General features: G+C 41.8%; 1 protein-coding gene across 1 annotated transcript in view; it reads left to right on the forward strand.

The window, feature by feature from the left end:
* Window positions 1-2693, forward strand: part of TEKT3 (tektin 3) — a 39196-nt gene extending 36503 nt beyond the window's left edge. The window contains exon 8 of the mRNA XM_030923701.1: window positions 2477-2693. Coding sequence (XP_030779561.1) covers window positions 2477-2693 — 217 coding nt within the window. The remainder of the gene's footprint in view (window positions 1-2476) is intronic.
* Window positions 2694-11633: the final 8940 nt, after the last annotated feature.

An 11633-nucleotide genomic window follows, 5' to 3' on the forward strand; every position in this document is an offset into this window, starting at 1 on the left:
TGAATGATTTTTACTCTTTTTTTTTTTTTTCCTTTTCCTGGCTAAACAGAATTTGCTTTTCTTTCGCTTCCTGCTGACTTCACAGTATGTCTATTTCCTCTGCTCCTTCACTGACTTTTGAACAAAACCTACTTTTGTTTCCGTCAAGTTTTCTTGTTAAAATATCTTTGCCAAAAATCTTTAGGATTATTACTGGGGGAGGGGATTACTTTCCTTCTTTAATGGATCATTCTGAAAGCAGCCCTTTGGCGGTCTAGATTTAGACAAAATAAAGATCATAAACTCAGGGGAGTGGGGACTGAGAAAAATTGCTGTTTTCATTTCAAGACTTTTACTTTTATTTAAAAATGGTCTAAACGAGTTATTTCAAAAGTGATTCTAAACATTCTTGGCATTTTTGGTGGCAGGCCAGACAGACCAGGCTCTGCTCTACTTAAATAATCTATCTATCCACACACATATATATATATATAAGTTTTAACATATATATATAAACTGTGGTAGCTTTATTTGTATTTGAATGCAAGACGTTTTGTGGTTCTGTAATTCCAAAAAAAAAAAAAAAAAGAAGAAGAAAGAGAAAGAGTGACTTCAGCAGAAGAGCTCTCTGCAATCAGCCAAGAACAAGGAAACTGGGAGTGAAATAGGGCTTTGAAGATGATGAACAATATATTTCTAATTAACGCTGAGGGAAGTGGAAGCATGTTATTCCCTAGCTGTGTCCATGCAGCAGTGTGAAAACAAATACTCTAGCTGCCTACGTTCTATGTCTCTTGAATTATTATTATTATTATTATTATTATTATCATTATTATTATTTTTAGCATTAATGTTTTGACATGTATATTTTCAAACCTTCCCTCCCAGATAAAATTTCCACTAGGCTCGTATTTGGCTGAAAGGAGTAAAGACTCATACATTGTCCTGCTCTGTTTCCTATGTTGGGGTTTAGGGTTCCTGTTGAAGCCAGGGAGGGTGGGAGGCAAGAGGCAGTCCCCCCTGTGTTTGTAAACAATCCACCATCAAAAGTCCCATTACCAGCCAGCTGCAGCAGCCTCGCCGAAGATCTGTTTCTTTGCTAGTGATGTTTTACACCCTGGGATCTTTAAAAAGCCTTTCTTTTTAAATTCAATTTGACCTAAACAATAACAAGAAATTTGCTTTCCGATGAGTTCTCAGATTTAGTATTTACCGTCCCCAGACAAAACCAAACTTTGGCACTTAAGCTTTAATTCTTCCTCTCCCCATTGGAAAGCAGAAGATAGTAGAGCTTGTAAGACGAAAGGCGTTGCACAGCGTGGATATGTTCCCATGGCCTGTTGTTGCTTCAATGAGCACGGGTGGGGGCCTTTCCCAGCGCCTTCGTCTTCTTAGGCCACCTACAAGTGGCTTGGAAGCGAATGCGCCAGGCTCCGTCCTGCCTTTCCTTCCTTTTTATTGCCTTGGGCCGGGTCTGGGTCTTTTTCTTAGTAGATCCCATGGATTCACACCTCTGGGCAACTCCCTACCTCCCAAGACGTCCTCCGTTTCACCTAGGACGTGAAAGTTGGTCTTCACCCAATAAGTAATTTTTGCACACCTGTATTTTTGCAGGAGGGGCTGTGGACGCAGCCCTGGGCAAGGACAGCAGATGCTGCAAGCAGACCATCACGAGACCCTGAGTGCCGTAAAAGGCTTGGTCCTCTTGGAAGTCATAACACAGGGCAGCAGATGGTTTCCGGGTTAAGGGAGGGACTTCCGGAAGAAGTGTTAGTTCACCTAGGACTTGAGGATGGGATAAATTAGCGGGATGAAGAATGGGTTAGGAGCATTCTGAGCTTGGGGGACAGCAAGAGTGAAGGACTTGAGGTCCGAGAAATTGCAAGCGTATTCCAGGATGTGTCTGCAGATGATGAGATGGGTCTTCCCGGGTCTCTGCTTCTACTCTTCTGTCTCAAGGCGCTGAGAGCGGAACGGGGCCAGGAAATGGGACCCAGTTTCTTATTATGGCCACTGAAGCTCTGTATTTCCTTCTTAGCTTTCTGGATAACCAGGTACAGCTTACAAACATATATGGGCCCTATGTCAAGGAGAGGGCAGCATATGAACCCCCGGGCTCTATTTCCTAGTCTGTAAAACAAGAAAGTTGGGCTTGGAGACCTCTCTAACTTTGTTTTCCAGTTGTGAATTTCTGTGAAACTATAGAATTGCCTTAGAATAATGATTTTAAAATGGTCTGGATATTTTTCTATAATTATGAAATCCTTTTCTGTCTCCTGGGACATCTACATTCCCATTGGCTCATTGTCACCATTCTCTTTATATTTCTTTATATTTTATTAATTTCATGCACCCCTCATTTGCTGATACATATATCCTAAAGTAAAGAAAACGTGAGCTTTGCGTCACTGGTTACAATGTGATGTACTTGGAGTTGCATAAGCTACAGAAGTGTGACCTCTCCTGACCTAACTATGCTGATTCCCTTATGCTGCAGCCTTGTTAACGAGGTACACGAGGTTGACGACACCATCCAGACCCTGCAGCAGCGCCTGAGGGATGCAGAGGGCACCCTGCAGTCACTGGTCCACACCAAAGCTACCCTCGAGCATGACCTGGCTGTCAAAGCCAATTCCCTGTACATCGACCAGGAAAAATGCATGAGCATGCGCAAGAGCTACCCCAACACCCTCCGGCTGGTCGGCTTCTGCTAGGGACGCTACCGGGTGTGGTTTTGATAACCCTAAGTTAAGGCTGAGCCAGAGCACTGTCTCAGCATTTGAACTGAGTGCTAATATAGTCACTTATTAAAGGATTATGCTGATGGAAATGTACCAACGTCCTGTCTCAGAAAGCCTTTTGTTTGCATCCAAACCTTAATTTTCTACTATTTACTAGGCGTCTGGGTTACGGGAAGGATATGAAGAAATATAATCAATCTAGTAGAGAAGGTAAAAATGATAACTGGTGTGATTCTTGTCATTCTGTGTGTAATCCGAATGGACTGGAAAGGAGGACTGTATTCTCTCGGAGGCAGTTAGGAATCATGAAGAAGGTGGTTTCTGAGTTTTGCTTTAAAGGATCCACAGTGAGAAGGGGAAAGGCCATTGGGCATGAGGTAGTTGGGGTAATTTGATCAAAAACAAAGGTAGAGAAATACAGAGTGCCTTTGGAACAATAGTAGGTAGGGCCAGCTTGGCTGTGATTCATAATGCATAATTCTTAATGTGTTCTGCACGTCTCTTTTTGTTCCACTCTCATCTCTGCAATTCATACTTTTTCATTACTTGAGCATTGCTTTCATAAAGCCACTTCCATGCTCAGAGATACTCATCAGTTTCCCCAGTCCCTGAACCTGGAGTTGAACACCCCCTGCCCCACTTCTCCAGGCACCTCGCCCACTGTATTTCTTCATATGTGACACTTTTGTCCTATGTGCCGACCGTCTATTCTTTATATGTTACTTTACATTTTGTTTATGGTCTTTTTAAAGTACAGAAGTAAAAATGTGTCAGTGTTTTCTGTATGATTTATGCCTTTGGAATTATGCTCAAGTTAATTTCTTCTGTATCCCAAGATAATTTATTTATAATTTATTCTAATTTTTTTGTATGTTTAAAAGTGGCGTTTAATCACCTGGAATGTATGTTTCGACGGTGTAGAAAGCATGCCAGTGTTGAATCCTTTTGGTCTGGGAGCTCGGAAATGGGAAGATGAACCAGGAGAGGAGCAAGGTTTTCTTTCTTTTCTTTCCTATTTCTCACGCTTGTGTGTGTGTCTCTCTCTCTCTTATTAGCATTTCTCTCTGTATCCTTGTGTTCTCCTTGCTCTGCCTTAACCACTGTCCATTAACCCCAACTCCATTTCCTTCTCTCTCTCTGTTTCTTAAAAGTGTTTTAAGACCTTGGTTAGTCAATTCCACAAATCATCTCAGAACGCCAGAAGAGCGGACATCCAGATGAGAATCTTGTATTGGGGTTGTGCTGTGGTCTCAGTATATCATTTTAGAAATCAAATTGTAGGTTTAGTTGTTCTGATTTTGCCTCTAATGGAAACAAAGGTATATAAATGCCACTAAAATTTTTAGCAATGAGAGTAACCAACTGTTGGTAGTTACGACTTTTAGACAATAGCAGGAATAAACTTAAATTCAGCATATCTCTTATTTGTTATGTGTCTGGGGTAAAACCTTTCTGACTTTTTTCATGAACTGTATTTTTGCTTTTAGGAATATATGCTTATGTAGTCCTTTTACTGAAGCATATATATTCCTGGCATTACAAGACTGTGATGGGAAGGAAATGTAATTGAGACATAGAAAAGTTGTTTTGTTATTTTGGTAAACCGTGGGCAAGACTAAATTCCACAAATAAACATTTGGTTTCTCATCTAAAATACTGCAGCTACTCCAGGAGGGTAAATATTCTAATGGTGAAGTCCAAGAGCTCCAAGACTCAGAAGCGTGGTCCTGTTTAAGAATCTTAGGACTACAAATACTGGCACATGATCTGGCTTCATTTATTTAGGCCCAAACTATCTTTAATATCATGTGGCTTTAAGAAGGGCTGCTGGAATGTCAAAGGCTTCCACTTACCCAAGCATCATTCAGATTTAGAAATGTGTGTAATTGCCCCTAAATAACCGAGTTGGCTATAATTTTAGTAATTTCCATTTATGTCTCTGGAGAGTGTTGTCATAAACACCTCACCTGGCACTTTTGAGTCCTGAGTTTGTGCTGTAAATAGCTGAAGTGTGGGGTCTGGTTTTAGGTTATAATTTTTGTTTTGCACCAGAAACGGGCGGATTCCTTCCCTTTGTGTGCAGGACTGACCCAAACCACAAAGGAGGAGGTGAAGCTGCTGCTCATCTTTGGGGGTGAGTCTTCCTTTGCAGCCTTCCTCCTTGTAGCCCTGGCCCTGAAGCTGTTCCCAGCAGGGCTGGATTCACTATTGGCACCAACTGCCAAGACCAGCCTTCTATGCAGAGTGATCTGATGGTATTATCTGAGCTCTATATTAATATATATGGTCTGATAAGTATTCATGCATTAATGGGGAAAATAAACAATACTCAATCTCTTCCCCAGGGATGGTGAATCCATTCACCTTGGGGGCCAGCCCTAGACCACTGGGACTGTTTATTTGGAAGGCTGAGTTGAGAAGGATCCTGAGAGGTCAATAGATAGTGTCACATGAAGCGGGTGCTGTGGCTCATGCCTATACTCCCAGCATTTTGGGAGGCTGAGGCAGGAGGATTGCTTGAGGCCAAGAGTTCAGGACCAGCCTGGTTAACATGGGGAGACCCCATCTCTCTACAAAATAAAAAAAATTAACCAGGCATGGTGGCACACACCTGCGGTCCCAGCTACTTGAGGGGCTGAGGTGAGAGAATCACTTGTGACCAGAAGGTTGAGGTTGTAGTGAGCTGTGATCATGCTACTACACTCCAGCCTGGGCTACAGAATGAGACCTGTCTCAAAAAAAAAAGACTGTTCCATCTGCAGGGAATCCAGAATGGGGAAGTGGCTGCATACATTCCCTCATCCCTCTCTCTAAACAGCTCTGAATTCTTTCTCAGCTCAGATAGATCCTTGGCTTTCAACATCAGAAGGACCTGTCTTGCGACCTCTGGCTCATTCCCACAGGACCTTCCCATTTGCTAATTTTGCTAGGAGCCAGAAAGAGAACCTTTCTGCAGCCCACTTTTTCCTTTTAGCAAGACAAGACCCCTACATATATCACTATGACTCCTGAACAACTCAGATGGCCTCATGGTAGAGTGAGGGGGGAGCTTACTGGCAACAGGGAGCTTTTCATAGCTATTCTAAATAATATCTCCTTGTGTATGCATAGGGCTGTGGGAACCATAAAAATAACTTTTATTTTGCAATTACTTTTTTTCCTTCCCTGTAGAGTAAAGGTTAATTTTAAGGTGATGTGAAATCTTTGCACTAAGTTTCAATGTTCCTGTCTTTGGCATTTTAACCCTGCAGTCACTCAGACATAAGAACGCCTTCCTTACTTCCATAAAAATGGTGCTCTGCTTGCTCAAGAACCTGCTCTTTAGTAAAACCTGCACATTTTCTGATAATGAAAATCTGTATCTGTATTGAGGGCCACCCATTTATTTGCAACAAGCGGGTTGTCTTCGTCTCTCAACCCCAGTGCTCTTCATGGGTATAGCAAAGACAGGGGGCTCCTGGAGAGACAGGAGGACAGGCAATCTGAGAGGAAAATAATAAGCCAGGTCCACACACAGCACCCATGAGCACCACATGTAGCACAGTCTGAAAGATTAACACATTGGTTCCTTGCAACAGTGTTGGAAGGGGCGACCAAATTTCCCAGTTCCCTAAGGTAGATATCATAGATTTTAGTCAGCCCCTGTGGGAAAATAACCATGCCTCCAAATACTCATGTCCTTGTGAAGTCTTCCCTCCTTGAATATAGGCAGACCCCGTGATCACTTGAACCAAGAGAGTGCAGTGGAAGTAACGTTATGTCAATTCTAGGTGTAGGCTTTAAGAAGGCCTGGAAGCTTCTGCTTTTGGAAGCTAGCTGACATGTAAGAAGTCTGACTAGCCTGAGACCACCATGCTGTGAGGAAGCTTAAGCAGCCCATGGAGAGGCTCCCCAGCCAACAGCCCTAGATGAGCTCTCAGGCTAGGCAGGCACCAACTGGCAGCCATGGGAGTGAGGCCATTTGGGATCTTCCCACTCTTCTAGTGCCCCAGCTGATATCATGTGAGACAGAAGAGCTGCTCAGTCAACCCACAGAATCTCAAGAAATAATAGATTGTTGTCTTAAACTACTAAGTTCTTAGGTAATTTGTTATGTGACAATAGACAACCAAAGTTTTCACTGGGTTCTCAGAAATCAAATTCCTGGAGAGGAAGGAAATCTGACATTTGTGGAGTGCTTACTGTGATCCCATCATATAACACGACAATCTCCTGAGTCCTCTTGGCTGATGCCAGGATGTGAGCTCTTAACTACCATCCTATACTGTTAGTTGGTCTCTGAGAGGAGGGTAATCCCAGACAGTGGTTCCCTTCTCCACAACAACAAAAAATGTGTAAGATGATTGTATTATTGGAATTAGAACTGAGGACAGAGGCATTTAAGACATTTTTACTTTTGGAAAATATGTATAAAATTAAAACATGAGTGGGATCCAGCTTCTGTGTCATTGATCTTATCTTGAGATTGACACATGTAATGATAATGATAGCCAGCTTTTCCTGAGCAGAAGAACTGCACGTGTATCATTTCAACATCACGGGTAAGGTACATACATTTAATGATTTATATTCTAAAATGGGAAAATTGAGACTTAGGGAAGGAAAATAACCCAAAGCCAAACAGGGGCAAATTTCAGAGTCAGGAGTTAAACTCAGATAAGCTTGCTTCCAAAGCTCTTTGCTGTAATCCTACAGTGCCTTCTTCTAAGCTGTTTAGAATGAATGAGACATCCTCAAAGTTGTGTGTTTAAAGGAAAATTATTTTAAAACCAATGTTTTAATATCCCAACAGATATTCATGAAGGTGTAATATTTTATTATAAATAATCAATACCATCAGTACAATAAATTTTACCATAGTATTGCCAAGACTTAGCTTTAAACTTCTTTGATTCTATCTTTAAGTAGAATTTAAGTATAAGAGCTGAGTGTCTATGTGCTCTGTTTTTTCAGATAGAGAAAACAATTCCCTGACAATTTGATAAAAGGTATATGGAGGCTAGTCCCACATCACTGTCAATGGGTATTGCCAACAGGATGCTAGAAGAGATTGAGTGAGGTACAATTATTTGATTTCCAGAACTCTGTCATTGAAAACCAATGCTCATAGCTATTAGTGGCCCCAACTACTAAACTATTTACAGCATTCCATCTCCTTAGTCCCTTGTGGATGAGTGGATCCATGTGACCGAGCGGAAGGGATGTGAGTCACTTCAGACTTGCGTATTTAATTGCCAGTGTGAGACTGTCTAAAGTTTTCTTCCTTTTGACATGACAACCAAGAACATTTGAGATATTCCCTGAGCCACCAAGGTAAACAGAACTTACTTGCTGACCCACTGCAGCCATTCAACGTGTTGAAGAAATATATTCATGTAGTCGTAAGCCATGGACACTATGGAGTTGTTACTGCAGCATAACCTAGCCTATCCTGACTGATGCACCAACCAGAAGAAACAGCTGAATGCAGGGACTACAACGTGAATGGTCATTTTCTACTCCGAAATTCAGACTGTTTAGTTCCCCAGAGTGCAGGTAGTGCTGGCTAGGCAATTGAGCACATCCCATCCCTAGAAATAGCAGGCTAAAATGAAATAGTTTTCAACTGGGCGTGGTGGCTCACGCCTGTAATCCCAACATTTTGGGAGGCCGAGTCGGGCCGATCACCAGAGGTTAGGAGTTTGACTAGCCTGACCAACATGGAGAAACCCTGTCTCTATTAAAAATACAAAATTAGCTGGGGGTGGTGGTGCATGCCTGTGATCTTAGCTACTCAGGAGGCTGAGGCAGGAGAATCGCTTGAACCCGGGAGGTGGAGGTTGTGGTGAGTGGAGATCGTGCCATCCAGCCTGGGCAACAAGAGAGAAACCCCGTCTCAAAAAAAAAAAAAAAAAAAAGTTTTTACTTATTTAGGAAACAGGACAAAGCAAGGCCCTCTAAGCACAGAATAGCCAGCCCAGAGGTGCAGGTATTTCTAAGATTATGGAAGCCAAAACAACCCAAGGCACTTCAGTGTTAAAATCCTCGGAGGCTATAAAGTGGGGATGGCAAGCTCAAATGCTTATGCGGCCAGCCAGGAGATACAAGCGAAGGTTATTTGGCTTTCCTGGTATCACTTTACTATACTAGAAACAACAGTGAGGCTCAGTGGTAGCTGAACTTCAGCTGCTGGGTTGGGGAAACAATATGGAGTTTTAGGGGAGCAGAGAGCAGACTTCGAATAAGCAGACCTGAAGAACGTGTGCCCAGACTAAAGAGGGAGCCTCTCTTCTGCTCTGGAATGTGCCCTTTGTGGCTGGAACTGCTGTACCCTGCTGTTGAGGTTATTGAAACCCTGGTAAGACTCAGAAAGCTCTGGCTTAGAGACTGAAATAATACTATGATGTCTTCAGATGCTTATTTTACAATGCATCTTAATAAGGATAACAGTAGAGACGGGAGCCCCAGTTTAGTCCTACGGCTTAGTTTTGTTTTATTCATACTTTAAATTGCAGCGTTGGTGGCCACATTGGGTCTGAGATGAACTGAGGCCCAGAGATGCAAGAATGTACCAGTCGGGACAGGTAACATGATGTGGTTTTAATTTATGGCACTAGTGTACAGTCCAGTAGAAAATGGGAGATTGAGTCATCTGGGGGACGTAGACCTGTCAAATTAACTTTAAAAGTATATGTTGTTAGAAATCAAGAAATAGGACCTAACCCATAGTGCAATACATGTTCATCCATGTCTACAAAAGCAGCATTATAGCATAGCTTAATTCTATTCATAAAAAATAAAAGAAGCTTGAAATTCTCTAACACAAAATTTGAGCTGTCAATTGGGCAAACAGAGGAAGAGGCACATGAGCCAAAGACATGGGCTTTACTACAAATTCCAAATGGGTAATACAGAAGGACTTGATGGCACATACTCTTGTGATTCTTTACTTTTGCATGATTTTACAGAAGACTGCGTGGTTAGAGTGTAATTTTGAGTTGAAGAGACATCAAATTACAATTTAATAACCAGATTGGCATTACTGAAATACTCTGGCTCAGTGAAGAGATCAAAACAACTAGAGAAACTAGTCAACAAAATCCATCCCATGATAAGAATGAGAAGCTCTGTAGCATCAGTTATGTGATAGATATAATCAAGGCAGCTGCTTATTTTAACATTTAAACCATATCTATATATTTGTATCTGTATGTTCATATATATGGATATTTTTGGCTACAGCATCCTTGTTTTTAAGAATTTGAGTTTTAATTTTTTTATGGCCAGGATGGTGAAGCAAATATATAATATTAAGTTTTATATACTTTTTTCTTTTTTTCTGTCCATATTACCTGTATAGCAAATGACTTATATGTTGTATCTTTATATTATAAAAAAATTATATGACAACATAGAAATATGTTATCCCTTTAAGATGATGAAACATTACAGATGAGGCTAGACTCTTTTTTGACCTCCATCCCCCAGTCATAGCCTCTCTCTCCTCAGTTAAATACTGTTATCAGTCAGATGAGACACACTTATGTTTTTAGTTGTAAAGACTGCATTGCTTGGCCTTTTGGAAGCCATTGCTATGTTTTTAAAATAGAGGTCAGAAACCCATAAGACTTTGAGGAATAATCTAATGAAGTCTTTTTTCGTAATCAGTAAAACTCCCTGAAAAATATGTAAGCAAGTCAATTTCAGTGGCAAGTGAGAACAATACATTGAGACCCACTAGGAACAACAGGATGGTCCAATAATACATAAAGCTTTGGATTTACTGTCTCCCTGCTCTCGGGCTGGTTGAATCAGGTGTCCTGAGTGACACTAGGCTGGATACCGGATATGGACTGGGAATTGTGGTATGCTCACCTCCAGAGTCATCCTCCTCTTGTCCCCCCTGCCAATCCTTTGAAGAGATGGTATATAGAAAATTGCAATTCATCCGTTTATTCATGGACTCAATAAACACATTTTTACTTAATACCCTCTATGTGCTGGTGCTTTATGCAACCATGGAAATAATATGATGAACAAGACAGAAATGGTGTCTGTCCTCATGGAGCTTACAGTCAGTGGATTAGATTGGCAACCAATAATCACACAAAGAACTAAGTTAATCATGAGAATTTATAAGGATTTGAGTGTTTGGGCCTTTGGAGGTTTCAATATGCAACACGATGGCAGTGGGACAGCCCCCAAGGTTGTTCCAGATAGAGAGAAACACATATTAAAAGACCCCGAAAATTTGCGTAGCTATCTATAGGAGTTACATATGGGCAGAGCCAGCTTCACTGGTGTGAGACTCAGAAGGGTCTATGCTCGGTTTAGTGCTTTATTCTCACCATCTTAAAATTCTATTAATTAATTAATTAATTTATTTATTTATTTTTGTGATGGAGACTAGCTCTGTTGCTCAGGGTGGCGTGTAGTGGCGCGATCTCGGCTCACTACAACCTCCTGCCCTTGGGTTCCAGTGATTCTCCTGCCTTAACCTCCTGAGTAGCTGGAATTACAGGCACGTGCCACCACACTGACTAATTTCTGTATTTTTAGCAGAGATGGAATTTCGCCACGTTGGCCGGGCTGGTCTCAAACTCCTAACCTCAGGTGATCCACCTGCCCTGGCTTCCCAAAGTGCTGGGATTACAGGCATGAGCCACCGTGCCCAGTCCATCTTGAAATTCTTAATAATTTTTGAACAAAGAGCCCTGCATATCCATTTTGCACCGGGCACCTCAAATTATGTAGTCAATCCTGGGTATGCGAGTGAGGTCTGGAACCCTTTGGAGGGTTTTAAGGCAAGGAGTGACACGAATCTCAAGTCCTACAGGACCACGGTGGTTGTGCTGTGAAGAATGAAAAGATGGACATAGGCATCGCTCTCCAGGAACTAAGGGTATGTCTGGTAATGCCAAATCCAGCCAAGGC

Source organism: Rhinopithecus roxellana, chromosome 19 (genome assembly GCF_007565055.1).
Source record: "Rhinopithecus roxellana isolate Shanxi Qingling chromosome 19, ASM756505v1, whole genome shotgun sequence".
Lineage (NCBI taxonomy): Eukaryota > Metazoa > Chordata > Mammalia > Primates > Cercopithecidae > Rhinopithecus > Rhinopithecus roxellana.